The 26,349-nt window shown below is 52.6% G+C and overlaps 1 protein-coding gene across 6 annotated transcripts; it reads right to left on the bottom strand.

The window, feature by feature from the left end:
* SEPTIN8 (septin 8) lies at window positions 1–26,167 on the bottom strand. Of its 6 annotated transcripts, none has more exons than XM_059174550.1 (10): window positions 26,004–26,167; window positions 14,202–14,322; window positions 13,058–13,253; window positions 12,522–12,702; window positions 11,835–11,996; window positions 11,171–11,267; window positions 10,784–10,952; window positions 10,432–10,564; window positions 10,144–10,334; window positions 1–1,351 (listed from the first exon to the last, which is right to left on the bottom strand). In XM_059174550.1, the coding sequence occupies exons 1-10, from the start codon at window positions 26,031–26,033 to the stop codon at window positions 1,186–1,188; spliced, it is 1,446 nt and encodes a 481-aa protein (XP_059030533.1). In that variant the 5' UTR covers window positions 26,034–26,167; the 3' UTR covers window positions 1–1,185. The 6 variants fall into 6 exon arrangements, with proteins under 6 accessions (XP_059030533.1, XP_059030532.1, XP_059030535.1 ...); XM_059174549.1 differs by having other exon boundaries at window positions 1–1,348; window positions 12,522–12,708; XM_059174552.1 differs by lacking the exon at window positions 1–1,351 and adding an exon at window positions 5,007–7,451.
* Window positions 26,168–26,349: the final 182 nt, after the last annotated feature.

The raw sequence follows: 26,349 nt of genomic DNA on the forward strand, positions 1-26,349 counted from the left end.
CATGATACAGGGCTTTGGCCTCTTTATTTTCTTTTTACAGTGACTTCCACATGGAAAAGACTTCTTTAAAGCACTAGGGCTCTGGCTGTACCCCGAATGAGCTGCTGAGAACGGAGCTGGCTATCTTGGACAAACTGCACTGGGACCTCTGTATTGCGACGCCACTGGACTTCTTGACCACAGTGAGTACCAGATGTTGGCCAAGTCCAGCCTAGACTCATCTGTACCTTTGGAACAGCTGTTCACAACATAGGACAGCCAAGCAGAGGCGGGCACACGCCCTTGCGCATGCACCACGGGGGGGTGACCCACAAGGCTCACGACATATGCAAGAGTGAAAATGTATCTTAAATCCAACACAATTCCACCAGACACCCACTTGTAGAAGACATTAAATTAACTTTATAAAGATTTTTAGACGGCACTATTGTGGTGAGTTTCTCTTTTAAATACACACTGCAAAAATATTGAGCTTTCCATTCTATGAATACTGTACATAAAAATCTGTCTGCTTTTGCTACACTTTACACACATTCACTTAGCTGTCTTTATTCACCTACACACAATCCTTATTGAGGCTTTAGACCATATTGATCTGGCACTTTAAAAATGTCATATTAGTTGGTATTTTTTTAGTTCGGGAATGATGGTCATCCTTAAGGATATGATTCTGTTAGTAAGGCAAAATTATGCGATGTGGAAATGTCATGGGGTTTGGTCTGTTATGAAGCATGAAGATTAAATCACTAAGAGCTGTTTCATTATGAAAACTGGCCAAGGTTGCCAAGTTGCAGTTTCTTCTCATGTCAAACAGATACAAGTAACTTTCCTGCTACCTTAATCTTGAATAGTATGCTTCTGTTTTTCAGAATGGAAACATTGTCATCTAAGTACTTGAAACTCATAATGACCATGTAACGAAGCAGATTGTCTTTTCTCCCCAAGGGTGAAGCTGAGCTTGGTCACAAAATGAGCATTAAGCCTCAAGTCCCTTGGGGGGCCCTGGATGGGAATGAAGAGTGTGGGGCAACATTTGATGTTCCCTGATGGAAATTGACATTGTTTGCACTTTTGGTCATTTATCTGTGAAAGGTCAGGCGTTTTATGTTCTAACATTAAAAACCACGGTCTCTAGTTCCACACCCTGGTAGTCGTGGGCTGGCCCCACGTGGTGGAGCCGCTGCCTCAGAGGAATCCTTCCCTCCACGTCGCGTCCCTGACCAGGCAGCTGCAGCACTGTATGGCGGGCCACCAGCTGCTGCAGTTCAAGGGTTCCACACTCGCCTTGGTCATCATCACCTTAGAGCTGGAGAGGCTCATGCCCGACTGGTGTACTCCTATATCTGATCTGCTAAAGAAAGCACAGGTAGACATCAACTTTGCCCCAGACCAGGCTCTCCACTTTGCCCATGTAGCTGATGCACTCTGCCCCCAAAATGGTAGCATCACCCTTCTTGGCCCCTGGGGGCTCCAGAAGATGCTCTGGCCGCAGTGACTCTGTGAAGAGTATCCCTAAGGCCTAGGCTTTGCACACTTGGTATGTCCTCTGGATGAGTATGGAATAGATTTCCTTTACTGGACCAGATGGTAGGTTTCTCTGACAGTAAGAAGAGCTTTGTCTCAGTGGCAGCCCTTGAGTTTAAGGAGATGGGGTGAGGTCAGGGGGACATGCACAGCTCAGGAGGCCACCCTGAGCTTAATATGGAAGAGGTTAAATTTCAAACCCCCACCCTTTATAGGACTATATGGAACCAGGTATGGGGGTTCCATGAGGCAGGCATGGAAGGGTTAGAATCCCTGAGGATGGACAGGGTAAGATGGAATGTACAGTTAGACTAACGACAACTTTACTAAGGTGGAGGTGGATGTCCCTGAGATGGTGGGGTTAATGCCCTTAAGTTGAGTGGTTAGACCTTCCTGAAATTGCTCTATGCTAATATTTTAGCACTCAAAATTTGTCTTTAGAATGTAAAATGGTTCTGTTTCAAAGATGAAAACTCTATTTTAATTACAAGTCAGTACTGAGCAATTGAGCCCCTGCAAAGGACTGGTAAAGCAGTATCTGGGAAGTGTGTGTAGTCCTCCTCCAGCTCAGACACTTTCTTTTCTACTTGCCAGCCTCTGTGCCTCTACCCCCTAGTATCCTTTAGAGCCTAATGGCAACCCCTTCTTGCTGGGACTCTTCTGACTTCTAGGCTTTATGGATCGTGTGACAAGGCCGGAAGAAGGCACTGAAAGTAACTGAGAAAAAGTTCCTGAGTCTTTAGAAGGCAATAAAGAGAAAAAAAGCAGGTCACGGTCACCTGTGGGAAGGGTAGTCTAAAAAACCAAGCCACTGCTTGGTTTTAGGAATGAAGAATCATAGTGTCACTTGGTTTTCCTTCTGCAGCAAGGGCTAGTATGGGTCCCTCAGGGAACTGGAGTCAAGAAAGTGGTGGGCCTTGCTTAGGTCTGAAGAGTGGGGCTGGTTCTTACTGACCAGTTCTTGCTGCTCTACCCACCAGAGCTGGCCAGGTCCTTCCAGCTCCCCAGGTTTGTAGCAAGCACAAACCTAGCAGTTCAAGTCCCAGTGACCCTGCCCATCATTGCAAAAATGGGACCATCTCTCCAGGTGCATTTCCCCTGATTTGGCCCTGACTTAGGTATATTCTCTTACAAAAACTAGATCATAAAGGATGCTTTGTTTAATGTACAGTAATTTGAGCAAGCTTAAAATGTGTTTTTTCCTTTGTTACTCTGAAAGTAGTCTATTAGCTTAATTAGAGGAATTTTGTGTGAAAGAATGATCTCAGCCACCGCCCCCCAAAGGGGGAACATAGCTCGGAGAGCTTTGGGTTCAGATGAGCAGCTTCTGAGGCTGTGTCTGCTTAGGCCTGGTGCTGTTGGGAGGAGCTTCCCAGCACGGTTGAGAGGGAGAGGCCCACTGCTGTCTGACACAGTGACACCACAGAGCCGTTCCCTAGGCAGCCATCTCTGCCAGCTGAGCCCTGTCAGTAGTGTGGAGGATAGGAGTGACTGAACCACGTATTTAGTCATTTGTGAAGTCTTTCCACCCTGAGCAGTTTTTTTGTAAATGCGCTAAGCCACGGGGACTGCTTGTAGGTGCAGAGTGGCCAGAGACCAGATAAACTGTACTAGTGTCTGTGCGAATCTCTACCTTTTCTCCACACAGATTTTTTTGTTGGAGCTTTTGTAAAAATAAACTTGAATTCCTTTCAACCTCGTCAGAATCTTATTTTCAGTGGATCTGATAACCATGGATGTGGACTTAAGAGTCCAGTATACCTGGAACATCATCTCCTGGGTCCTGGCAACAACCAGGTACAGTCTGGCAGTGATTGGGGGGGCTGCTGGGGGGCAACAGGCTGCTCAGGGGAGCTCCCACTGGGGCCACGACCGCCTCCACCTCCTTCCTTGCACTGGGATTGGCACCAGCTGGGGAAATACAGGTTCACCCTGCGGGCTTGCCCCACCTCGGGCTGTCTCTGACTTGGAGGAACTGCAGAGTCTCTTAATCGGATAGCTCTGGGTGTAAACTGGGTCCTCAGGGCTAATCTCTCAATCAGAACAAATGAGAAAAAAGAGAAGGCCAACCTGTGAGCCCTGAACTGGGATAAGCGCTACAGCTCCACCTCCCAGGAAGCCATATTCCTCTTCCAGGAAGTAAAGTGCACTTGTGAGTTTAAGAAAAGTTGTTACACTGTTCAAGCGTGCTTGGGAATCCAGGTCCCAGCCTTTTCCCCTTTTTTCCCTCAGGAACTCCTTTCCCACCTCAGATCAGAGATTGGGGATCATTGTGGTGGGAGAAATACAATTTGTCTCGCTCTTGTCCCCATCTCCAGAAGGGCAGGGGCTGGTGAGGGGCTGTGGATGCAGAAAATGGAGCTGTGTGGAGACTCGGGCAGATGGGCTGGGAGCAGGGTACGTGAGCAGCATGCGCCTTTTAAATTCTTGTCCAAATACTACTTCTCCCAGATGGGTGAGCTGTGCAGTGCTGTTCCCTCCACCAACAAGGCCTTTCTCCCCCCTGGTTTCCTGGTTTCTCCAGGAAAACCGAGCTATCCTTCAAAGCTCGGTAAACACTTTGCTTCCCTGCTACCTGCCTCCCTGCAGGCAGAGTTGAGCGGGACTTTCATTAGCAATGTCTGCACACAAGTCTCCCTGCTAGGTTGTCAGCTCCCTTCTCTTAGCCTCCCTCTCCTCATTTTGGTCTTCCCTGAGATGAATCTAGTGCCCAACAGAGAAAGCTACTCAACAAGTGGATCCACAAGATGTCATCACTTCCCTCAGCCACCAGTCTGCCCTTCCTCAACCAAATAGTCACCCAGAAAGGGCATCCCACCTTAACAAAACTGACTCAAGTCCACCAACCCACCCTGCCAAACTGCACACTTGAATTTTGGCTACATTTTCACTGTTCTTCACTGTTGCCATGGAGAAGCTATAGCTCCAGAATTAAGGATATAGACTACCAAAATTCAAATCCCAATTCCTCTAGTTTTACTAGCTGTGTGACCTTGAGTAGTTAGTTACTTTACCTCTCTGTGCCTTACCTATGAAATGGGGAAAACAATACTTCATCATAGGATTATTATGAGGATGAAAAGAATCAATGCACATAATGCAACTTAGAGCATTGGCTGATATACCACAAGAATTCAAATGTAGTTGTCCTGCATCAAGCTTACTGCACAAGGATATAAACTCTGAAAAGGCAGTGTTTGCACTCTCCTGGTCCTACACCCAGTCGCCCATTGAAGATGCCTGGACCACAGGCTGTGTCTTCTCCTCCCTAACTTTTTCCTCCATCCCATTCCCCTTCCAGAGCCTTTCACAGATGCCCAGAGCAGGAGTCGCTATTAAAACATAGCTCCTATAGAAGCTAATCAACCCCACAAAGTTCACAGAAAAGACAAGCTGTATTTTACCAGAGTTGTAGCAGATTAATAGGCTAGGAAATGTGTTAAATCAGAAAAGCTATTGCCCAAAAAAGACACCACAAAAACTCAAAATAAATGCAAAATTTAATGGGGAAAAAAAAAAGAGTACAAAGTGAATGGAAAAGAACAAAAACAGTCAATGTATGAAGGAATAAATGAATTAACAAGTGAAGCAGTTTTAGAAAAGCTTGTTAACATAACAAAGGAGCAAGCCACACCTCTCTGGGGCCTCTTACCCAGCAATAGGAGCCCCACTTAATGAGCACCCACACACAGACACACAGAAACATATATGCAGTCAGTCTGCACAGTTACAAACCACCTAGGCTCAGGTTACCCATCACCAGGGTCACAGTGCAGCCTGGTGTGTCTTAGGCCATTCCAGCTTACACCTGTCGATCTGGCATAATTATTAACAGGACCTCCTTTTACTCTGCAAAGTCTCAGTTTGGACAATAAATTACATGATTCTACCCCCAAATCAACTTGGCTTATGAAAGACATGATAGTAAATGCCAGTGTAAGCCTGCTGACAGCCCCAATAATGCTAAAAGAGGATTCTCAAAAGGAGTGGCACATCAGATCCCACAGGCAGGGCTCACATGCCGGGCCAGGGAGCTTGTTAAATGACAGCACGTTTTAAGCTCACCTTATGCTCCCAGGACTAATTTGGTCTCAGCTAAAGATGATAAAATTCCAAACACAAGCAGCAAAGAGAGAGAAGGGCAGTCAGGCTCCCTAAAGCCAATGGGACCTGTGGGAGCATCTCAGACCCCAGAATATTTAACAGTGACAGGTCTCCCCAGAGATGCTAGGAAGCCCCATACCCGCAGGCTGGTAACCAGCCACAATCCTGGCATTCCAGTGTGCCTGGGGTGCAGCCCACAGGCTGTGGTAGATGGGTGGCAGAAATGTCCACTCAGCATCCCCAGATTGCCCCACAAACCAGGAGTCTCCATTTCTTATATACCCAGTGAATCCGCTGGGTCACTGAGCCTCATCTTCAGAAATGTGTTAGCTGACGGAGGCTATCTTAAAGGTCACACTTCAACCCAACTGAAGACCTCTCAGACATACAATCCCCCTAAAGCCAAGTGACTTGCGACCCACATGAGCCTTAGGTACAGGCCAATTTGCCTTTCGAATGGCCACACTGAAGCCCCTCAAAATCTGGATCCACCCCTAGTCATGGCAGGACACTTGGGAGTTTCACTCCAGGCATCCATAAATGTGCTCTGCTCCTGGTGAGGAGGAAAGGGCTTCCTTTTTCCTGCAGGGCCTCTATGGACACCCACAGCTCACCCCTCCTCCCCACTCTGAATGGAGCTCCATCTCAGAAGCACAGCATGAAGCCAGGACTTGGTCCTGGAAATCAATAAAGAGGGCCAAGGCAGAAAGGGGGAAACAGTGACGGGAAGGAGGATGGAGGACAAGGGAAAACAACCAACCAATCCAACAATAAATTAGCACGACTTCCCAAGGCTTCCGACTAGGGAGTGTTCTCGACTGTGAGCCCCTTGAGGGTAGGGATGTGGGTTACTCCAGGGAGCCTGTGCCCAGCACAGTGGCCCATTAACAATGAATGAGATCTTTGAGCTACTCATTTTTCATCTCCTATTTCATCATATCACATTCTCAGCCCTGACGCTCCCACTGGCTCACAAACCAACAGGAACAGAGTAGAATCAATGTTGCTAGTACTTTCTTAAAATGATCCCCTGAAGAATGCAGTGGAGAGGGGAAAGCTCCCTTGCTGGTAGCATTTTCTGAAATTGTCCACACACATCAGACACCTTCATCTCTTTCCTTGTGACTCAGCCAGGAAAACAGAAAACAATGACCTTGAGATTAAAAACCTTTTCCCAGCTGAGTCCTCTGCATTGGGAACATTCAGGATTGGTTGGGGTGGGGGGCGCCTTAGATGGAGTCAAACACTTAACATACACGTGGAGTTGGTCCCTGTTTCCAGGTAGCACCTCTGGAGCACACAGACAACGGCTTTGGGCTGCTGTTCCATTTACATTCGCGTTAAAAACATTGGACGTGGTCTTGTTCATGATCCACTTTCAGCCATAAAGAAATTCCAAACACTGTCATTACAGGACGTTTATTGCCCACCTCTCCCTAAATATTATAGGGATGCTGTATACATAAGAAAGGTTTAGAGATATTTTTAGTTCTTAAAAATCAGGGAATCTGGGTTACTTATGAAAATAATGGGAGAGGGTATTATCTGTCTTTATGCTTGTGCCAAAATAAAAATTTAGAAGTATCCTAAAAGTTATTATTGAAATGAAGCTCTAGGTTAGAAAAATTAAAATGAAGGGGAATCGGGTGAATTTCGCAGCACGTATACCAGGCCACACGGCCACACCTAGGGCGCCGCGTGAGCTGCCATCTTGACGCGGAACAATTAGGCCAAGCATCGCCGGCTCGGGCCTTCGCGAGAGTGGCACTGAACTGCTCCGTCAAGGAATAGTGACACTGTAAATGGAAGACCAGCCACTGGCTCTGAAAAAAATAAACCTTGTCAGTTTTGGATTCCAGCATTCATGGCTTTGACGTGTTTGCATAGAGAGGGGTGGCCTGCCAGGCCCAGGGCAGCCAGCAGGTAGGGGCAAGGGACAAAGCAAGGCTGTAAACACTGGAGTCTGTACCAGCTCCCAGTCCGTCCTCACACCATGTTATGGGAGAAGAAGGGTCACAAGGTGTAACTCAAGCAACTTAACACATGAAAGTCTAAAGTCCGCTCTTGACATGTAAGTCTGTGCGTGCGTTAACTGAAAAATAAAAATAAAACAAACAAAACAAAAACAGACACATTAAAAGCTACGCAGACGACCAAATCAAACAGAAACAAAAGACAGCAAGTTGGACGCTGGGAAAGGGCAGTCAATTTGGCATTTGTGACGAGCAAAGCAGAGAATTCGCTTCAGTTTGTGGCATCCCAGGCTGAGGGTCAAGATCTGATTGGGAAGTAATTTTGCAAAAACGGATTAAAATTTGAAGACCACACATAACCCATCAAAGCAATTCAACTAAATGGCCATGAAGAACAACCCCCTCCCCACCACCTCCAATGCACTTTGCGCCGACCCCCTTTCCCTGACCAGGATAGGAGGAAGGAGCGCTCCTAGCCATCTTACCTAGACTACTCCTGGCCCCTGCAAGGCCAGCATGGGAGCACAGGGTCTCTCCCAGGGGCCAAACTGACTGAAACTTTCTGGCATGTCCAGCAAGCAGAGAACACCTGTCTCCCAGACCTGACATGGGGATGGATGCCCACCCTGAGGGCTCTGCTGATGCCCCGTGCAGCCAGCCTGCACTCCTCCCCCTGGCCCTGACCTGGCCACAGGTCCTTGTCTTCTGTTCTGAGGGGGTTTTCCATAACTTATTTCCTAGCGGACTCTACCTGCCTTTTCTAAAACCAGATGGCCTGGGCCCTGGAGGCAGGGAGCAGGACAAATTCTTGTTAGGTGCCAACACCTGGGACACAGACCCACACACCCCTTTCTAGGAGAAACCAGATTTCTGAGCCACTCGTTTAAAACCCACATGGATTCCAATTCACAGTCCCCAGCCACAACAAGTCAAGGGCTGGACATTGGGCCGGGGCTGGAAACAAATGCAAAGCAGGGAGCAAATTCACACAGCAGAGGGGAATGTGGGCTAGTGTCCTCCCTGGGGACAGGCAGGGGGTCATCTCTGGCAGGAGCATCTGCAGATAGGGTGGGGAGGGTACTAATAAGCAAGATGAGGGAGACTATAGAAAGGAGGAGGGTCTATCCCAAAGCAGAAGACAGGCCTTAGGCATAAGAACTAGCATTCAATTCCCAAATGTCTGGCTTTGTCCCCCCTGGCCTCCCCCAGGGAGGTCAGAAGTTTCTTTTCCTTAGATGTGTCTATGCCTCTGTGCTTGAGTGTCCTAGGGGATGTGTGTGTTGGTAGATACATGCCTGAGTCTGTGCCTGTAATGGGGCTGGAGTGACAGTAAGACAGATCCTGTGGGTGTGGGTGCATGCTGGGGAGGGGGAGTACAGTTTTAGAGGTGGGGAGAATGCCAAGGCCACAAGGCAGCACCGCAGAGCCAACAGCTTCCTATGCGCTGCACGGCCTTAACCACAGGGCAAGGAAAAGAGGGCCTGGACACACATGTTCCCAAACATTCCAAGAAGAAATGGGGGTCCAAGGAGCCCAAGGATGATAAAAATGGAGTCACTTGCTTCGTTCCTCAGTTGACAAGACAGAGGGTACCTGACACAGGCCAGGGACATGGGGAAACAGGGATGGACGAGATTCCACAGTATGATGCGGTGCGGGATGCTGAATGAAGTGGGGTAGAGGAGGGAGATCCCCAGGAGCCAGGGCATCTAAACTCTAGCTAAGAGTGTGGAAAAGAGCCTCCAAAAAAAGCCAAGGAAAAATGACTCAGAGTTGCCCCCACCTGGCCAAGAACTTGACTGCACTCCTGGAGGCTGGGAAAAGCCTCCTTGCCCTCCCCAGTCCTTTTCTCACCAAATCTAACTTGAAGGGCAGCCCATCTATGGTGCAGGATCCCCAGAGCCCCTCAGGGAGCTGCTGTCCTTCCTTCCACCAGGCAGTGAGCATCCTGCCCAAGGGGTCAGGGCTGCTGGGACTCAAGCGTCTGCTGCCCTCCATCAACACCTACCAGCCCACACGGGTCCCCTATCCACTGTCTCAGAGACTGAGGGGGGATGCAGAAACCACAGGAGCTTCTGGAATCTGGAAATGCTGACATTCCCAGGCCCTGCCCCTCTCCAGGCCGGAAAGACCTTCCCTGAGACCTCTACTCCCTCTCAGGGGCCACACCCTGCCTGTTTGGCTCAGTCTTCACCAGCCCAGCTCTGAAGGGGCTGCAGAAGGGGAGAGAGAGGGAGAAAGAAAGAGAGAGAGAAGAGAAAGAGAGAGAGAGAAGGGGAGAGGTGGGGGGGGGGGTAGCAAGGGGTCCCTTGTGCACGACAGAGAGCACATAGATACCTGGTATCCTGAGATCTCTAGCTCACCCGTGAGAAGGAAAGGAAGGTAGGCAAGAATGAGGTGGGAACGCAGAGGGGAAGGAGAGCTAAGCAGTGAACAGGCGAGCATGGGCAAGAACCAAAGTCAACCAAAGGCACCAAGAGTAGGATGAAGTGGGCACCCAGAAGGAAAAAGAGCCCGTGTGGACAGGGGGCCCACCACCTACTTCTTCTTGTCCTTGTCCTTCCTCAGAGGCTGCTGGGAGGTGGCATGCAAGGCCTGGGACTGCAGGGCCTCCACCGCGGCCTTCCTGCGGTTGAAGGCGTTGGTCTCCTCCTCCAGTTCCCGTCGCTTTTCCTCCACCTTGCGCTTCTCCTCCTGGTGGACCCGCTTGAGGTGCTCAAACTTCTCGTGGAGCTGGGAGCAGAAGTGGGGGAGCTTGGGCTTCATGGGGACCCTGCCAGTCCCCGCCCTCCCTCACCTGGCCTCACCACAAACCCGAGCCCGCACACACCTCCCTCTCTTTCTCCTTCAGCTCCAGCTCCGTCTCCTTCACTTTGTTGACAAACATCTGCCTCATCTCTTCCTCCTTCCTCTGCAGCTCACTCAGGAACTCCTTGCGCTTGGCCTCGTAGGTCTCTTGCAGGCTGCAGAAACCCGAAGAGAGAAGGCCAAGGGTGGGACAGCAGCAGGCTGGGGTGGGGCAGAGCCAGAGAAGGGGGATCGCATGGGCATGGGGCAGGGAGTGATGGCAATGCTGGGGCCCCATATGCTGGCTCCCTGGCTCACAAGACCCCAGGCATGACCCCAGGCATAGATGCCAGCATGGCTGTGGAGACAGGCTCCCTCTTGGAGCAGGCTGTCACCTGAAGGGCTGGCTGTCGCCATCGCTGTCCTGGAAACCCATCTCCTCCAGCTTGCAGCGCCGGTAGAGCTCATAGTGCCGACTGTGGGTCTGCTCTCGGAGGTCCTCCATGTTCACTCTGATCAGCATCTCCCGCAGCTTCACAAAATCGCAGTGGTTCTCATTCTCCACTGAAAGCACAGGGCATGTGGGCCATCAGGTGGGCATGCAGACAGCCACCGGGAGGAAAGGACACAGGACAGTGGTCAAAGTGTTACAGGCAGACTCCGGAGGCAGGACAGGCAAGAGATGGTCCTAGGGAGGACACGGGACAGAGGCTGCGGGCAGGAAGGACAGGACACTACATCTGGGCCCCCAAAAGCAGATGTGCTCTCCCCACCACACTTACCCTGCACCACACCCCAAGGGTACTGCCGTGCTCGGACCAGCTTGTTCCCCACCTTCACCTCCTCGGTGCTGCCCACCACAGCAAAGGGCAAGTGTGCCTGGAAAGGAGCCCAAGGATGGCTCAGCACTGGGCTGACAAACTAGTGGACAGACCCTGTCCTGGGCCCCAGGGAGGGGTGGTCAGACCTGAACAAGGCCTGGCTAGGGCTCACTTCCTGGCTCTCTTTTGGAGAAGTATCCTAGAGCCTCCAAATAGGGGAGTAGGCTGAACCTGCACCCCCCTTCTCATGTTCGAGGGGTCCTTTCAGCCCTTGGGCTCCCCGGGGACCAACAGAGGCTCCCTCACAGGACCTGAAAATCTGGCTTTCTTCCAAGCTTCCAAGCCCTGGCATCTGGCCTGCTTTATTCCTCCAGGTTTCTACTCCTGCCCAGAATCCTTATCTTGTGAAACTTAAACTCGGGGAAGGCTCAGCACCAGCCCAATACCCAATTCCTCCCATCTCCTGGCCACAGGACATAGGGTCTGCTGGGTCCCGGGTGCCCATCCGTCTTTCCTGGAGAAGCTAAGGCTGGAATCCTGGGAAACTAGAGCCTCTAGGGCTGTGTGTCACAGATCTGTGCTGGCTCCAAGCCCTCTGGCCCTGAAGCCAGTGCCCAATGCTCACATTCATAACTGCGTTAATCTCAGCAACAGCCTCGTCATCAGTGGGAAACTGGTAGATCTGAACCCCATTGCTGACCAGCTCGCCCATGATCTTGATCTTGAACTTGTGGAGCTCACTCTTGGAAATAGTGTCAGCCTTGGCAATGATGGGAATAATGTTCACCTGTCAGGATCAGTGGAGAGGGGCAGCAGGTTAGTTCTCCCTGACTGTGGACAGCCCTGCCCAGGCCCCATCCCTGGGCAGAAGGGCAGGAGGCCAGAGAGATGATGGAGCTGCTCCCATGGGTAGTCCCAGCCTGAACCCAGCCACCAGGGGCTTTCTAATGAGTGGTTACAATCACCTATGGTCCTTCTTATGGTGGTTCCCCCAAACCACCATTGAACCCCAAAATCAGTCCTCTGGGCAAACTCGGCTTTGACCTGAGAATAAAAATCAATTCAGCTAAGAGGAAGGGGCTCAGGCCCAGGAGACAGAGCTCTAGAGAAAGAGCCAAGTGAGGGGAGCCCACTGGAGCAGAAGGGACAAATGCAAGAGAAGATAGAAAAACGACCAACCCATGGGCCTATCTGTAGGCCCCTAAGCAACAGAGCCCCTGACAGGGACACAGTGGGCAGTCACACCATAGCCCCCAACTCCGGGGAGGACCAGGAAGCCCAGGGAATAAGTCTGGGGTGGGAAGGTGCATACCTTGCTGTCTAGCTTCTTCATGGTCACCAGATCCAGGGACTTGAGGGAGTGCCCTGTGGGCGTGATGAAGTAGAGGCAGACGTGGATCCTCGTGTCATGGTAGTCGAAGAGGGAGCGGCGGATCTTCAGCTCCTCCTGTAGGTAGTTTTCAAACTGCGCATCGATGTAGTCAACTATGGGCCTGTAACTAGAGACAGCTCCATCACCCAGGAGGCAGGCTCTAAGCTGCAGGGTGAGAGGCTGCCCACCAGCCTTCCCTCTGTGAGGACAAGTGGCTTCTGCCTGAGGGTCCCTGTCTGGGGACAGCTGGCCAACCCTGTCTCCTAACCTCCAAAGGGGTCCTCAGGACCTCAGGTATTCCCAGAGAGGCCTTCCTCCGGCCCCCATGAGCTGTGAGGCTGGCTGATTTACATGGGGGCAGCTTGGAATGAAGAGCTCTGGGGCAGAGTGTTAGAACCAAGACTGCCATGGCGGGGAGTGGGGGGAACGGGGGGGAGGGGGAAAGCCTAGGTGGGGCCGCCTTTCCCGCCTCTTGCCTCTCATCCTTATTGATCTGATCCCCGAAGCCCACAGCATCCACAATAGTCAGCTTGAGGTGCACATTGCTCTCTTGGAGATCATAGGTCTGAGGCCGCAGGCGCACACACTCCTCATGATGACTGGCTTCCTCAGTCTCGAAGGTCGTGTTGAAGAGCGTGTTCATCAGTGTGGACTTGCCGATGCCAGTCTCCCCTGGGGAGCAAGGAGTGGAGGACAGGGGGTGTCAAAGGCTGGAGCTGGGGCTACCCCTGGCTGTTGACTAGGATGGTGGGGCTCAGGCATCCTCAGCTTCCACACAAGAGAGGGGGGCAGGCCTCTAAATCCACGCCTCACTGTCCCCACCCCTAGGAACTGTCGTCCCTTCTAGGTGACCTCAAATATAACGTGTGGAAGCAAGGGCCAGAAGGCTGACTCAGTCATAAGCTATGGCTATGAGGGTAGCTGTGAGAGCCACTGTACAGTAGCTCTGCTGGCCTCAGTGGGCCCAGTCACCTGCTCTGCACATCATCCTTCCTGGGCCCGGGCTGGTCATGGGCCTAGCAGGACTGGGGTGTGAAGCCACCAGGGGCCTCCTGATCCATCTAGCTTTATCCGGCTCAGGACAGGCTGCTCCCTGAGGCACACCAACAGCCCGGCAGATGCCAGGGCATAGGCACCTGTGGAGGATCTGGCAGAGCTCTTTGTGCCCACTGGGAGCCCGAGGTCTTGAGGCTCAAGGAACCTCCCGGAGCCTCCCCATTCAGGGCTCTGTTTGTTCAGATGCGCGCTGGAGCTCTTATCACATTATAGTGTAATAGAAGGGGAGTCTCATTTATCTCAGTGTCCTTGACACACAGTAGGAATGACAGCAAATGTTTTTAACACAAACACACAAATCTACACCGCTGTGATAAACAGTCTGAGTTTACAAAGCACATTCACATGTCTAATTTTATTCACTCTTCAAGTGAGTCAGGCCCCCAAGTCCTTTCCTTCACCCTGGCAAAGACACCAGTCAAAGCCTCACCCTGACCCCAGAGAGTCTGTCTGGGAGGTCCGTGGTAGCTCCACAGGTGGACAGGGCAGCAGCATCCCATCTCCTGGATGGCTCCTGTCCCCCCCACCATCTGAGGCCATCCCCGGCCAGACCATGACACATACCCACACACAGGATGTTAAAGCTGAAGCCCTGTGTGACCGACTTGCTGACCAGCTGGTCCGGGAGGCTGTCGAAGCCCACATGGCCCCCAAGGGAGAGGCTCCGAGGCTCTGGCTCTGCATTCTGCCAACAGAGAAATGGAGCAAGGCAGTGAGCCCACTGGGGAACAGGGACCATGTGGGGAGAGGCCAAACCCCAGTGACACCCCCACATCTGAATTCTCAGCAAATCTCAGTACACTGTGTTAGCTCACCAGAGCTCCAACTCCAGAAGGAGCTTCCAGAGAAGAAGCCCAGTGCCCCTCAGGATGCCAAATTCCACCCCAGGAAAGGGCTTTCACGCCCGCCTCCTCTCTGCCTGGGCCTGGGGTGTCTTCTAGCACAGAGGGCACAAGGAACCATCTACCCTAGTTGCAACCCCTGAGGGTTATCCTGTCCTCCTGCCCAAAAGGAGGCCCCAGACAGTCCCCAGATCTTTTTTTTTTTGTTTTTTTTTTAATTTTTATTTATTTATTTGACAGAGATCACGAGCAGGCCAAGAGGCAAGCAGAGAGAGAGGAGGAAGCAGGCTCCCTGATGAGCAGAGAGCCCGATGCAGGGCTCGATCCCAGGACCCCAGGATCATGATCCGAGCCGAAGGCAGAGGCCCAACCCACTGAGCCACCCAGGCACCCCCAGTCCCCAGATCTTAAATAAAGATTTCAAGAGGCCAAGACTAGAGAGCGTGTATGTTCCCGCAGCTCTCTCCCAGACCTCAGACACTCTGACTAAAAGCAGGACTCAGGCAGAGACAGGCCTGGCCTGATCCCTTCACACTAGGTCTCTGTCAGAGGGCCCCCTCCCCCAACCAATGGGCCGGACTCACAGTTCTGTACGTGCACCCCTTGCTCCCCACCCACCCAAGCAACAAGTGCAGAAATGGTCCCTGTTAACAGTGCCAGGGGTCTCAGGGCTAGGCTCTGAGGCACTGTGACTGAGGCCTTACCCCTCCTGCCTCAGTGGTGCTCTCTAGGGACTCCCAGGCTCTAGCTCATGCCACCTTCCCACCCACACTCCAGCCCTGGTAGTTTAGACAGAGGATTCTGAATGAGAATATGGAGGCCCAGCCTCAGGAGAGAGATAGACAGCAGGTCCCGAGTGAGCTGGGGCTACTGGAGCTGGCCCACAGCACTATAAAAAGAAACCACCAGGACCCAAAGCAGAGGGTCAAAGTCAGATTCCAATTTGTGCAGATGACTTCTCCACTTCCCTGGGAATGGCAATAGAATGCTGTACTCCAAGGGAAGGTTCCCAGGCTCAGCCTTTCCAGCGTTAGCCCTCGTGAGGGCAGGCCTCAGACAGCTCCATGTTGGGCAGAAACACATCTGCTCTATTTCTGACCCCCTCAGGCCTGGCTGCCCAGTAGAAAGACCACGGCCAGGAAAGGCAAAGGGTGCGAGTTCCATCCCACAGCTCCAGAGGGGAGGAAACAGGCCCAAATAAAGGCAGCCCTGGGAGCTACTGATCAGCAGGACGGTGGCAGCTCTCATGCTGATGTGGACACCAGACAGTGGACCCTGGCTGCCTGCCCTCCAACAGAGGGATCTGCTCAGCTCCTGAGTCTGCCCTGATTTCTAAGTAGCCATAGCCTGTTGCCTCAGCCTGAACCCCTCTGGCCATTCTCTCCTCCCAACCAAAGCCCTCTGGCACAAACACTTGACTGATGATGTCCATCCCTCTCCCCTCCCCCACACCCTGGCTCAGTCCCTGCAGCCTTTCACTGCTGACAGCCAGGTGTGTGTACTGGCAGCCTAGACTCCACGTGCACCCTCTGGGCACTTGTACAATCTCTTCCAACAAGTCAGGGTTACCCCAACACCTGTTCTCTGATAACCCTCTCTCCACAGAGCCTCTGTTCTTACAGCTGACCCTTTCTCCATCTCCTCCATCCCCAGGGGATCACGTTACCACCTCCCCACTCAAGCCTAGGCTCCCCACAGGACTGCAAACATAACCCAACAGAGAGGCCCCAAAGGCAGCTTCCTCTCACTGGCGCCGACATCAGAAACAATAAAGAGAGCATAGGATGTCCTGGGTCAGGTCCAAACCCCCCAGCATGGCATTTGAGGACCTTCACAGTCTGAGGCCTTCCTCACAGACTCAGCCAGTTTAACTCTGAATTCATTCATCCAACCCGCCCCTTTCTCTGAGCTCCACAGTTCTTTCTCCCTTTCCCCGTCACCTGCTCCAACCAAGCCCATACTTACATCCCACACCCCTCCCTTGGCTATGACCTTGTTTCCTTCCACTATGCGTTGTCCTTTCTTTATGAAAGGCTCTTCTTTATGGCTCTTCCATAAGTTCCTCGAGGCTGGCTGCAGGCTGGAGGAGGTCAGGCTCTCTGCTCTTCACACCCTCCCACCAGCATGCCCAACATGCCGCACAACACCGCCATTTATAAGCCACTGAACGCTGCCTTCAGCAGCATAAGGGGCATCTGCGCACCTCACACAGAGCTGCATTGTGCAGTCCCGGTTCCACCTGCTCATCACAGCTTCAGGATCAAATGGAGGACAGAACGGTTAGTCTAGAGTGTTTTTCTTTTCAGGCGAGATTGAAAATCTCCAAAATTTCAGGCGTGCTGTGCTTGCAGAGAAGGCTCTGTGTTTATTCATCCTCTTCTTCCAAGGGTGACACAATCAGGATGCAATCCAACATCCTGTAGCCTGCCGCCAAAACCCACCCAGCCTGCGGCATCTGGAAACCACGCGCGCGCACTGCGCCACAGAGGACCTGCACGGGAACAGAAGCCATCCCATTTCTGAGTTTCCCCACTCTCTCACAGGTCCAGGCTCCTAAGGCTAAAAGCAGCACAAGGAGGGTCTCACATAAGCCCACCTATCCTTGCTCGGCTAGCCCCGGCTGCCTTCGCCCACACAACTCCCAGCTCTCTCTGGAGAAGTGTGTGGAGTCCGAGGAGGTGCTTGTCACCAGACTGTTGCCCAGGCTGCACTCCATCACTCCAGGGACCACAGTCCAGGGGCAGTCAACGCCTGCTCAGGAGCCTCAGGGCCCACGGGAGTGTCAATCTCAAGGGCATGCGTGCACACGCACATGCACAAACACAGAAAAAGGGCCACTGATCCTGAGGAGGACAGACTGGTGTTCTCTGGTCTTGGGAGACTGATCTGACTTCCTAGCTCTACTGTGCTGTGACTCTCACTCATGCCAACCTCTCTGATCTTATATTTGGCATCAACAACATGGGATCCAAGGCGCACCACTCACTCCAAGGTGCCTGAACGGGGTGTCTCTGCTGACCCAGCCTCGAAGGAGGCAGCAGCCCCCAAAGCATCACCAGCATGTCTCAGCTAACACAACTCTGAAAGAAACTTCAGATCTCCCGACAGCTGCCTGCCGACCCTGTGGAAAGCTCTGCAATGAGCAGGTAAGACCTCAGCTCCCCCTCTCTAAGGGTGGGTCCTAATAGCCACCTAAGAGCCACTGTGCTGAGCCAATCAGCACGATCCCATGACTGGCTCAGAAATAGGCAAGTGACCCAAACTAAACCTGCATGACCCCCTTGCAACCATGAGGGGAGCCAGCATCAGGATGGCGGTGCCAGGAAAACCACAGAAGAGAGAAAGCCAGTTTCCACCCCACTTCCGGGCTTTTCCCTGGACCCCTGGCCACACCTGCCCTTTACTGCCTCAGCTGGCTGAGTGGACTTATCCCATACTCGCAAATGAGAACATCCTGAACATCCTGCTAGGGTTTCCAGAGTGATACTCACCAAGGAACAGAGAAAGCAAGGAAAAGTAAGGACAGGAGGAAAGAGTGTGCAAAGTAAAACATCTCAGTGTTTACAGCCAAAGAAAGGAAGAGATGTGGGGCCCCTGGGTGGCTCAGTGGGTTAAAGCCTCTGCCTTCGGCTCAGGTCATGATCCCAGGGTCCTGAGATCAAGCCCGCATCAGGTTCTCTGCTCAGCAGGGAGCCTGCTTCCCCCCCTCTCTCTGCCTGCTTCTCTGCCTACTTGTGATCTCTGTCTGTCAAATAAATAAATAAAAATCTTTAATAAAAAAAATAAAGATAGATAGAAAGTGATGTCAAATGATGACCCAACACCTCCTGGTCCACTCTGTGTGAACTAAGCCAAGTGGCTTACAGGCTCCCACATAGTCCCTCCCACCCTGTGCGGCAGACACCATTACTATCCCCATTTTACAGGTAAGGAAAAATGAGGTGCATGGGTGCTTAGAGAACAAATCAGGCAGAGCCAGGAATTGAGAGTAGCCAAGCCCTGGCCCCAAACCCCTGGCCACACTGCCTGCCCCGTTCTCCCAAGGCTCCATACCCTGTCATTCAGTCACTCGGCACACGCGCACGGGGCCCAGCTGCTGCGTGTGCCAGGCACTGGGATGGCTGCCAAGGAAAAAATGAGGACACCGGATCCCAGACCTCAGCGGCTCAGTAGAACACAGTTTAAATTCAAAGGGCTAGAGAGTCTAGGCAGGTAATGTCAACGGGTGAAGAGGAAAAAGCAGAGTCTTAACAAGGACAACACTAGCTGACTGCTATCACAAGCTTACCACATACAGCTAAGTGTCATTTTGTCCATGCATCAGCCCTGTGAAGTAGGCCCACCATCTCACCTCCATCAAACAGATGAGACAACTGAGGCTCCCAGAGATTCAGTAACTTGCCCACGACCATACTGCTCAGGAGGGTGAAGCCAGGATCTGAACAGAGACAGGATGACAGCAAAGGCCCCGCTTCCAGCCACATCACTCCCCAGCCTGCTGGCTGTAAGACCTGCTGACCTGGCTGAGTGTGGGGTCACCTAGGGAAAAGTGGGAACACCAGGGAACTGCAGAGGCTGTGCTCAGTCCACAACCACTGTGGTGCTGCAACTCCAGCCAAATGTGGGAATGAGGGCCCAATGCTGCTAAATCCAAGAACTTATCAAGAGAATCCACATATCTAGATTTTTTACATGCAATCCCCTAATTTTTAAAGGTTGGCCACCAATACAAATTGAGAATGCCATGGGGCCCAACACAACCCGGGTTTGTATCCAGTTGTACCCGGTCCGTGTCCTAACAATCCTCAACACTGTGTCTGGTAGGAGAGTGAGCTAGAAGGACAGCACACACATGTCTCCTCTCTTGGGACTCAGAGTCCAGCAGGACAGAACTCCACAGGAGAAGCCTTCAGCTAGACAGCTCAGCTCAGACCCTGCTGAGGAGCAGGCCCAGCTTCTGGTCCCTGGCGTGCTGGCTCAGGGGGTCTAACTGTTCTCAAAGCTCCAGAACAGAGAGTTGGCAGCTCTGAGCTCTGCACACACAATGGCCAACTCCACAGCGCCATTATCCCCTTCTAATCACTAACAAGCTTTTGGCTCCTGAGCCAGGCCCCAAGCTTCTGTGTCATCATTTCTTTGGCACATCAAAGTCAACAACAAAAATAACAACTGCTCAGGCCCACTGTCCTCCATGCCTGGCCGTCCAGAACGAAGTAGAGAATGACATTCTGTTATGCAGCCCAGTGGATAACTAGGACGTCATTTTCCTGACCAGGAAATGCTCTGTCTGAGCTTTTGGACCAGCCCTGATTGCCAGTCAAAAGGAGCTACTCCTTTCACCAAGACGAGAGGTGGGTTTTGGGGAGAAACCATGCCTAATAGCTCAGCCACACAAAAACATGATTTTATCCTGAAGAAATTAGAAATCTACTGAATGTCTGAACCAACAGAGCCAAAGAAGGTGTGGGTAAATAGGTCAAACATCCCAAACTACATTGGTCATTGGGATATAAGGAGAAATGGTACCCAAATGTACAGGTGTTTGGCTCCTAAATCCTGGACAAAGAGAACTCCCCACCCTAGGCCTTCCAAAGAGTTCTCCAGGGCCTTGGTCTTCAGACAACTCTTCTCCACCATGCTCCCAGGCCTAGAACCCATTGGTATGAACACCTGCCAGGCAAATAGGAAGCCCACTTCTAAGAAGAGGCCCAGCCCAGGGAAGTTCTATTAATGCTGAGCACTGGACCCCGGAGTCATTGCCCCACTGGGAGCCTTCTCCACTCATGTTCCTAGCACAAACCACCCTACCCCCAGCTCTAACTACTCTAAGCAGCCTGGGCCTTAAATAGCCAGAGCAGAGGCCGCTGGCCAGAACCCATGGTCATAGCGCAACTGTCCTTGAGTCTGAGAGGAATCCTAGGAATTTTCCCAGGAAAGGCTTAGGCTCACATCCCAGGAATCTACAACAAGTCTCAAAGCCCAGGTCAAAGGTTACGGGAAATAACCAAAGGGATGTGTGCGGGAGGGAGGGGAGGAGAATGTTGCTCTCCTGGGCCAGGAGGGAAGGACAGAGGCAGGATTCACCTATCCATAATCAAGAAAGAATCTGTGAGAGAGACACAAAAGTGTCTCTCTCTTGGGACGCCTGGGTGGCTCAGTTGGTTAAGCGGCTGCCTTTGGCTCAGGTCATGATCCCAGCGTCCTGGGATCGAGTCCCACATTGGGCTCCCTGCTTGGCAGGGAGCCTGCTTCTCCCTCTGCCTCTGCCTGCCACTCTGTCTGCCTGTGCTTGCTCTTGCTTCTCTCTCTATGACAAATAAATAAATAAAAATCTTTAAAAAAAAAAAAAAAAAGTGTCTCTCTCCTAACACCGCAACAAACACCCTAAAAACCTGGGGAGAAGACATGAGCAGGGATCAACCTGCATGGTATACCAGTGCGGTGACCACGATGGCACTATGGCAGCTAGGTCCCAGGAGGAGGCCACCATCCCCTCCTCCCTCCTGGGAAGTGAAGGGACTTAAGGAGCAAAACTACCCCCAGAAGCCTAAGGCCACCCCACGCCCCTTCCCCTATATCTGTTCTCTCTGCTTCCCTGTCTTACCACCAGGCACTTTCCTCCCTTTTCATGCACACAGAAAACGAGGACTGCCATTTAGCAATATAGGATAGTTTGTTTCACACTTCTGTCAAAATAAGGTTTTTAAGAAGCCAGGCACAGTTACCAGTCTCTAGGTCCAGCAGCTCACCCCACGCCTAGGACACAACACTTTCTTGGGCTTTGTGGTGCTGTCTGAGAAGGAGCAGTCCTTTCCACCATGGAGCAGATGAGAAAGATGTTCTGGGCCTCAGAAGACACTGGAAACCCATGTGTTCATACTTTCCCACTTGGCTTAGGCACTCCGGCGACAGTCCCCACTGCTTTGCAGCAGGTCTGGACATCACTCAAGGAAACAGAGTGTGTTCCACAGTGAATGAGACTCTACGCTAGGATGGGGGGAGGCGGGCAATGAAGGTGACCCTCCCCCTCTCCAGTCCCAGGATGGATGCCGGCGCTGGGAAGGGGTGGAAAAATGCAGGGGCACCAGCATGGGCCAGTGAAGGCTCAGGGCTGCAGTACTGTAATTCTGCTGCTTGCCCCATTCAGCCCAGCCCCGGGCAAAGTATCAGATTCACACACTGGCCCCACAGCCACGTCTGGGATGTGGACTTGGATTCATACCCATAGCCTCACTGGAATCCTGGGCCCCAGATGGCCCAAGCCCATGAGGCCGCCCAAAGAGTAGCTGGCACCAGCAATCTGAAACAGGTCCTTATTCCCTCCTCCCCTGGCTCTACCCCTCAAACATGGCTTCCAGGATAGGGACCAAGAATTGCCTAGAAGCCACATGTCCTGAGGAGGAGAATATCTAATTTCCCCTAAGACCACAAAGGGCCATTAAAGTAAAGATACAATCGAGATGCCCCTTGCCCTATCTTCCACCACCTCTTCCCAGCCATGGTTCCTCATGTAAGTCCTGAGGATACAGATGGTTCCAGCAAAGAATTCCGACTCTAGTGTGATGGCATGCTGCCCTTGGAAAATATCCCCTCCCCAACCAGATGCGTTTCCCTCCTGCCTTCAGTTCCACATCTGGCTGTCTGGGCAATCTTGTGCCTTGGGGGCTGTGCCTGGGGATCCCAAGACCTGTGCTGGCAGTGCAGGGGCAGAAAGGCTGGAGAGGCTGCAGGGGAGACACAGAGGCCAGCCAGCCCTCAGGCCCTTTGCTCTGTCATCCTGCAGCTGCTTTCTTCTGGTAGCTGGACCCAAGCCACAGAAACATTCATGGTAGTTAATGCCCCAAATACATACCTCCACCTCACCCATCTTAGAGCCCAAAACTCAGAGGTCTTCACCCCCTTTCTCATCTCAAGTGTCACTCCTCAGGCCTAAACTTACCAATGACCAGCGTCTGCAGCCTCACCCAACTGCAGGCTACTGGCCATCAACAATCTGATGGGCACAAAACATCCAGAGCCCACCCTGACATCCAGTCGGGCTTGGGGTCCTGGCCTCCATACGCTCTCCCATCTTATCAGCACTGTAATTGGGCTCCCTCTTGCCACCTTCTCTTTTCCTACCCTAGTCAGTCCCTTATCACGTGTTCCCTTGGATCACCAGTGCCTCCCCACTCTGACCCATTGCAAACAAGATCCTAGGCAGACCTCCCTAAAGCTGGCAGCCATAGCAAGGCAAGATGCCCATGAGGGAGGCGGGGCAGAGCTGCAGCCTGGCAGGTGGTGCTCACTTGCGACCTCTCAACACCAGCAGGCACTGACAGCTTCACAGATGTCCTTGCTCAGCTCTTGTCTCTCTCTCTCTCAAAAAGCCTCCGGAAGACCATTCCTGGCCATTTTTATAGGACAGGGAGATACTACTCCATGACAGAGCCCTGTTGCACGAGAGAGTTGCCTCCCACACACCCCTTCCTACCACCAGTTTTTGCTTTAGGGAGGGAATAGGCACTCCCTGGATAGCCTGCTTCTTGGGGAAGTGTCAAGATTACAGGGGTGACAACGGAAGTGACAGATGGCGCTGGGGATAAAGCGGAGATGGTGGGGAGGGGTGGTGGTGGTGGTGGTGACTGGCTGGGAGGAATGCCAGGCGTGACGCTGCCATGCTGCACGCTTCTTCCCTCTCCCCCTCACAGCTGCACTTTCTCCTGGCTCTAAAGCCTCCCTCACCAGAGTTTGAACCCTGCCCCATGAGATTCAGACAGAAGAAACACAGGAGATGGCCCTGGGGGACAAGAAACTTTGGGACCCACGAAGGAGTTGGTAGGGGGTGGAAGAAGATAGCAAAAGTGCACAGGAGTCTGGCTGCTCAAGGAAGACAAAAAGCACCAGAAACTCCTCAGAGGGCTGTCCCAGACATGCACATCCAGGAGATGTCAACCCGAACCCCACGACTGATGTAGGGTTGAGCGGAGCCTAGTCCAGATGTAAAGGCTGCCAAGCCTATTTACATCATGCTGTGTGGGGAACAGGAACCCAGCACATACTGACCTCAAGGTACAACTCTGTATACTCATCTAAGCTCCAGGGTGGGACAGTCTTTAGGCCAGCTGCCTGACCACCAAGCAAGCCTGGGGGGCGGGGTGGAGGGGGGCGTGCAGGGAGTGTAGACCTGCCAAAGCTCCATCAAATCATAGCCTCATGGCCAATGCTTAATACCAAAGTCAACCCTGAGGCTGGAGAGACACCTAACCATATCTCGAAACACGCCGTAGACTGCAATTAACCTTCCACAAACTCTTTGAAGAATATTAGTATGGTTGGGCCCATTTTACAGCAAGATAGAAAAAGAAATTACTTTCCCAGGATGACAAGCCAGGAGAGAAGAATGGAGTCCAGACTTCTAAATTCAGGCCAAACCCCACCCAAGGTCTCCACCCAAATTCAACCCTATGCAAATCCTCCCAAGGAGGCAGATGGCTCAGAGCATGGAGGCTGTGGAAGGCGTTCCTCTAACCAGCTTAACCTGGCACTGTAACCAAAGGCTCTGAGCTCAGGCCATATGACCATACCTGAGTCAGTCCCCTCTCTGTGCCTTGCCCCACCAAGGAAGTAATACCCCAGATCCTCACAGAAATGCGAACACAGGAATCTGAGGATAAGGGCCTTGCCACACCACCTCCTGGCAGTGCCATCAGGCCTCTCAGCTCAGAGTCTGAGGACCATCTCTGGGCATGCAGTGATGGGAACCCCAGGGAGCATACTGTGTAACTCCTCTTGCACTGCCTTCTTACACAGAGGGCCAGTGTCCACATTCACTCAGGCACTAGGTATCCTGCCTGCATCATTTATTGAATCCTTACCCCATGCCAGACACTGCTCCAGTACCTCACCTGGATTCTCCTATTGAATCCCTCCAATAAGCCTTGGAGGAAGATATTATTTTTATCCCAATACACAGAGAAGAACACTGAGGAGTTAACTAACGTACTCAAGGTCACATGGCCAATAAGTAGTAGTCTAAGATTCATATGGGGCAGTCTGATTCTGGTTACTCTACATACCGTTCCCACCAGCAAGACCAACTGTTAGAGCAACCTCCGGCCACAGACAAGACTCAGACATAACTTTATGGTCAGCTGGGCACAGAAAATGTACACAGACACGCATGCATAGATGTGCAAACATTCACTGATCTCTTGGCCTCAGCTAATCAGCAGGTCTCTTAGGATTCAGGGACTGCCCTCTTTGGGTACATAAACTCCAATTCACAGTGCAGGTGTGAGGTAAACCTAATTCAGCTCCTCCTGTATTTAAACTTACTTGACTGACACAGAGCCCCCTCCTCAATGGGAATAAAACACCTCAGTCTAGAAATTATGAAACCAAAAGCTCCTGATTCAGTTGTGCATATTTCCAAAGTAGACCAACAAATGTATTTTCAGATTAAAGGGTAAATTTACATACATAAATTCAGATGATAGTATTTATAGCATTAATTACATAAGTCCTAGCTCCTTAATTTAGCCCCAGAACCAATTTCTTATCAGTCACATATTCAACATTTCCCCCCTCCCCCCTATCAGCCCCGGGGCCCTCCCTCCCCCCTTCCCGCCCGACCAGGGCCTCACATGCTGGCAAGAGGACACAGCTCCCTTCACTGTCACAGCCCGGCCTCCCAGACACACCCAGATGCAGCCTTAGACACCAGGGGACAGGCAGACATAATCCCCAAAGGGCTCCCCTCCCCCAGGTGAATTATAAACATCTTCAGGAAGTTGGCTATTAGTGGGCTCGGCCCCACAGAGACCCCCCGCAGAAACCACCCGAGCCGGTACCCCTGCAGAAGGCAAACCCAGACTGAGACCCAAACAAACATCCACTTGGCTGAATCTAGAATCGCTCGTTCCCGGGGGAATGGCTGCCTCAGACAGGGTCACTGAGGCGGGACCTGCGTGGAATCGCCCCCAGGGTCTGGGCGCTTAGGTGGGGAGTGGGGATGGGAGACGAGCGTTTAAAAAAGGCAAAAAGCAGGCCCAAGGTCTTCAGGATCCAAGTCTGCAACTACTCGGGGCTCATCTGAAGGACTCCCTCGGATCCTTTTGGGCTTCATCCTCCTAGGCTGTGCCCATCCAACAGCACCTGCGCGGCTAGGACTCTCCCCAGCAGTGCAAAAACACCCAGGGAGATGTGGAGGTCCGGAGGATCCGGGATCCCACCCCCCCGCTCCGGCTCCTGAGGCCCCACAGTCCGTCCTAGCACCTGGCCTGAACCAGGCAGGTATTTATTTGCTCCTTCCCGCGAAGGGGGTCTACCTCTCGCGCGCCCAAAGAAGGCGCCCCCACCCGACGCCCCGGGACCCCAGGCTAGCGCAGCGAAGAGCCCGCTCGGGTGTCCCCAAGCCAGCCTGGCGTCGAGGCCCGGCCGCTTGGAACTGACAGCCCGCCTGGCGCCCCCCGCCAGCTGCAGGGCGGCCCCCTCCCCGCGCCCCGCGTCTCCAGCGCGCGCCGCGGCCCAGCAGGGCCCTCACCGAGAAGCGTTCCAGGTCAGTGGCCGCCATGGCGAGCTCCGCACCGGGCGGGCGAGTCGGGGCGAGCACCCGGGCCGCGACGGGGACCAGCCGGCTGCGGGACGCGCTCCGCCCGGGCGGCTGCGGCTGAATGGATCCAATATGGCCACTTCCTGGAAACTCCCCTTGGCGGCGGCGGCGGGAGAAGTCGCGTAGCCGCCCCCGCCCCCGCCCGCGGGACCGGCCTCCCCGCCCGGCCCCGCCACGAGCGCAGCCAGAGCCCGGCTTGGACCGCCGGGGGTCTCCGCTGCGAGGCGGGAGGTGCAAGCTGCGGGGCCTGCTGGGACTTGTAGTCCGCGAGTTGGGG

The sequence above is a fragment of the Mustela lutreola genome, chromosome 5, assembly GCF_030435805.1.
Source record: "Mustela lutreola isolate mMusLut2 chromosome 5, mMusLut2.pri, whole genome shotgun sequence".
Classification (NCBI taxonomy): domain Eukaryota; kingdom Metazoa; phylum Chordata; class Mammalia; order Carnivora; family Mustelidae; genus Mustela; species Mustela lutreola.

Excerpts from the sequence above, each read along its gene's own strand:
- SEPTIN8 (XM_059174549.1), bottom strand. The coding sequence starts at position 26,033 with ATGGCGGCCACTGACCTGGAACGCTTCTCG. Across the intron at positions 13,254-14,201 it reads CTTTAACATCCTGTGTGTGG|GGGAGACTGGCATCGGCAAG; the intron begins GTATGTGTCATG and ends CTTGCTCCCCAG. Across the intron at positions 1,349-10,143 it reads AAGGACAAGGACAAGAAGAA|ATCAGATATAGGAGTACACC; the intron begins GTAGGTGGTGGG and ends TTTCTTTAGCAG.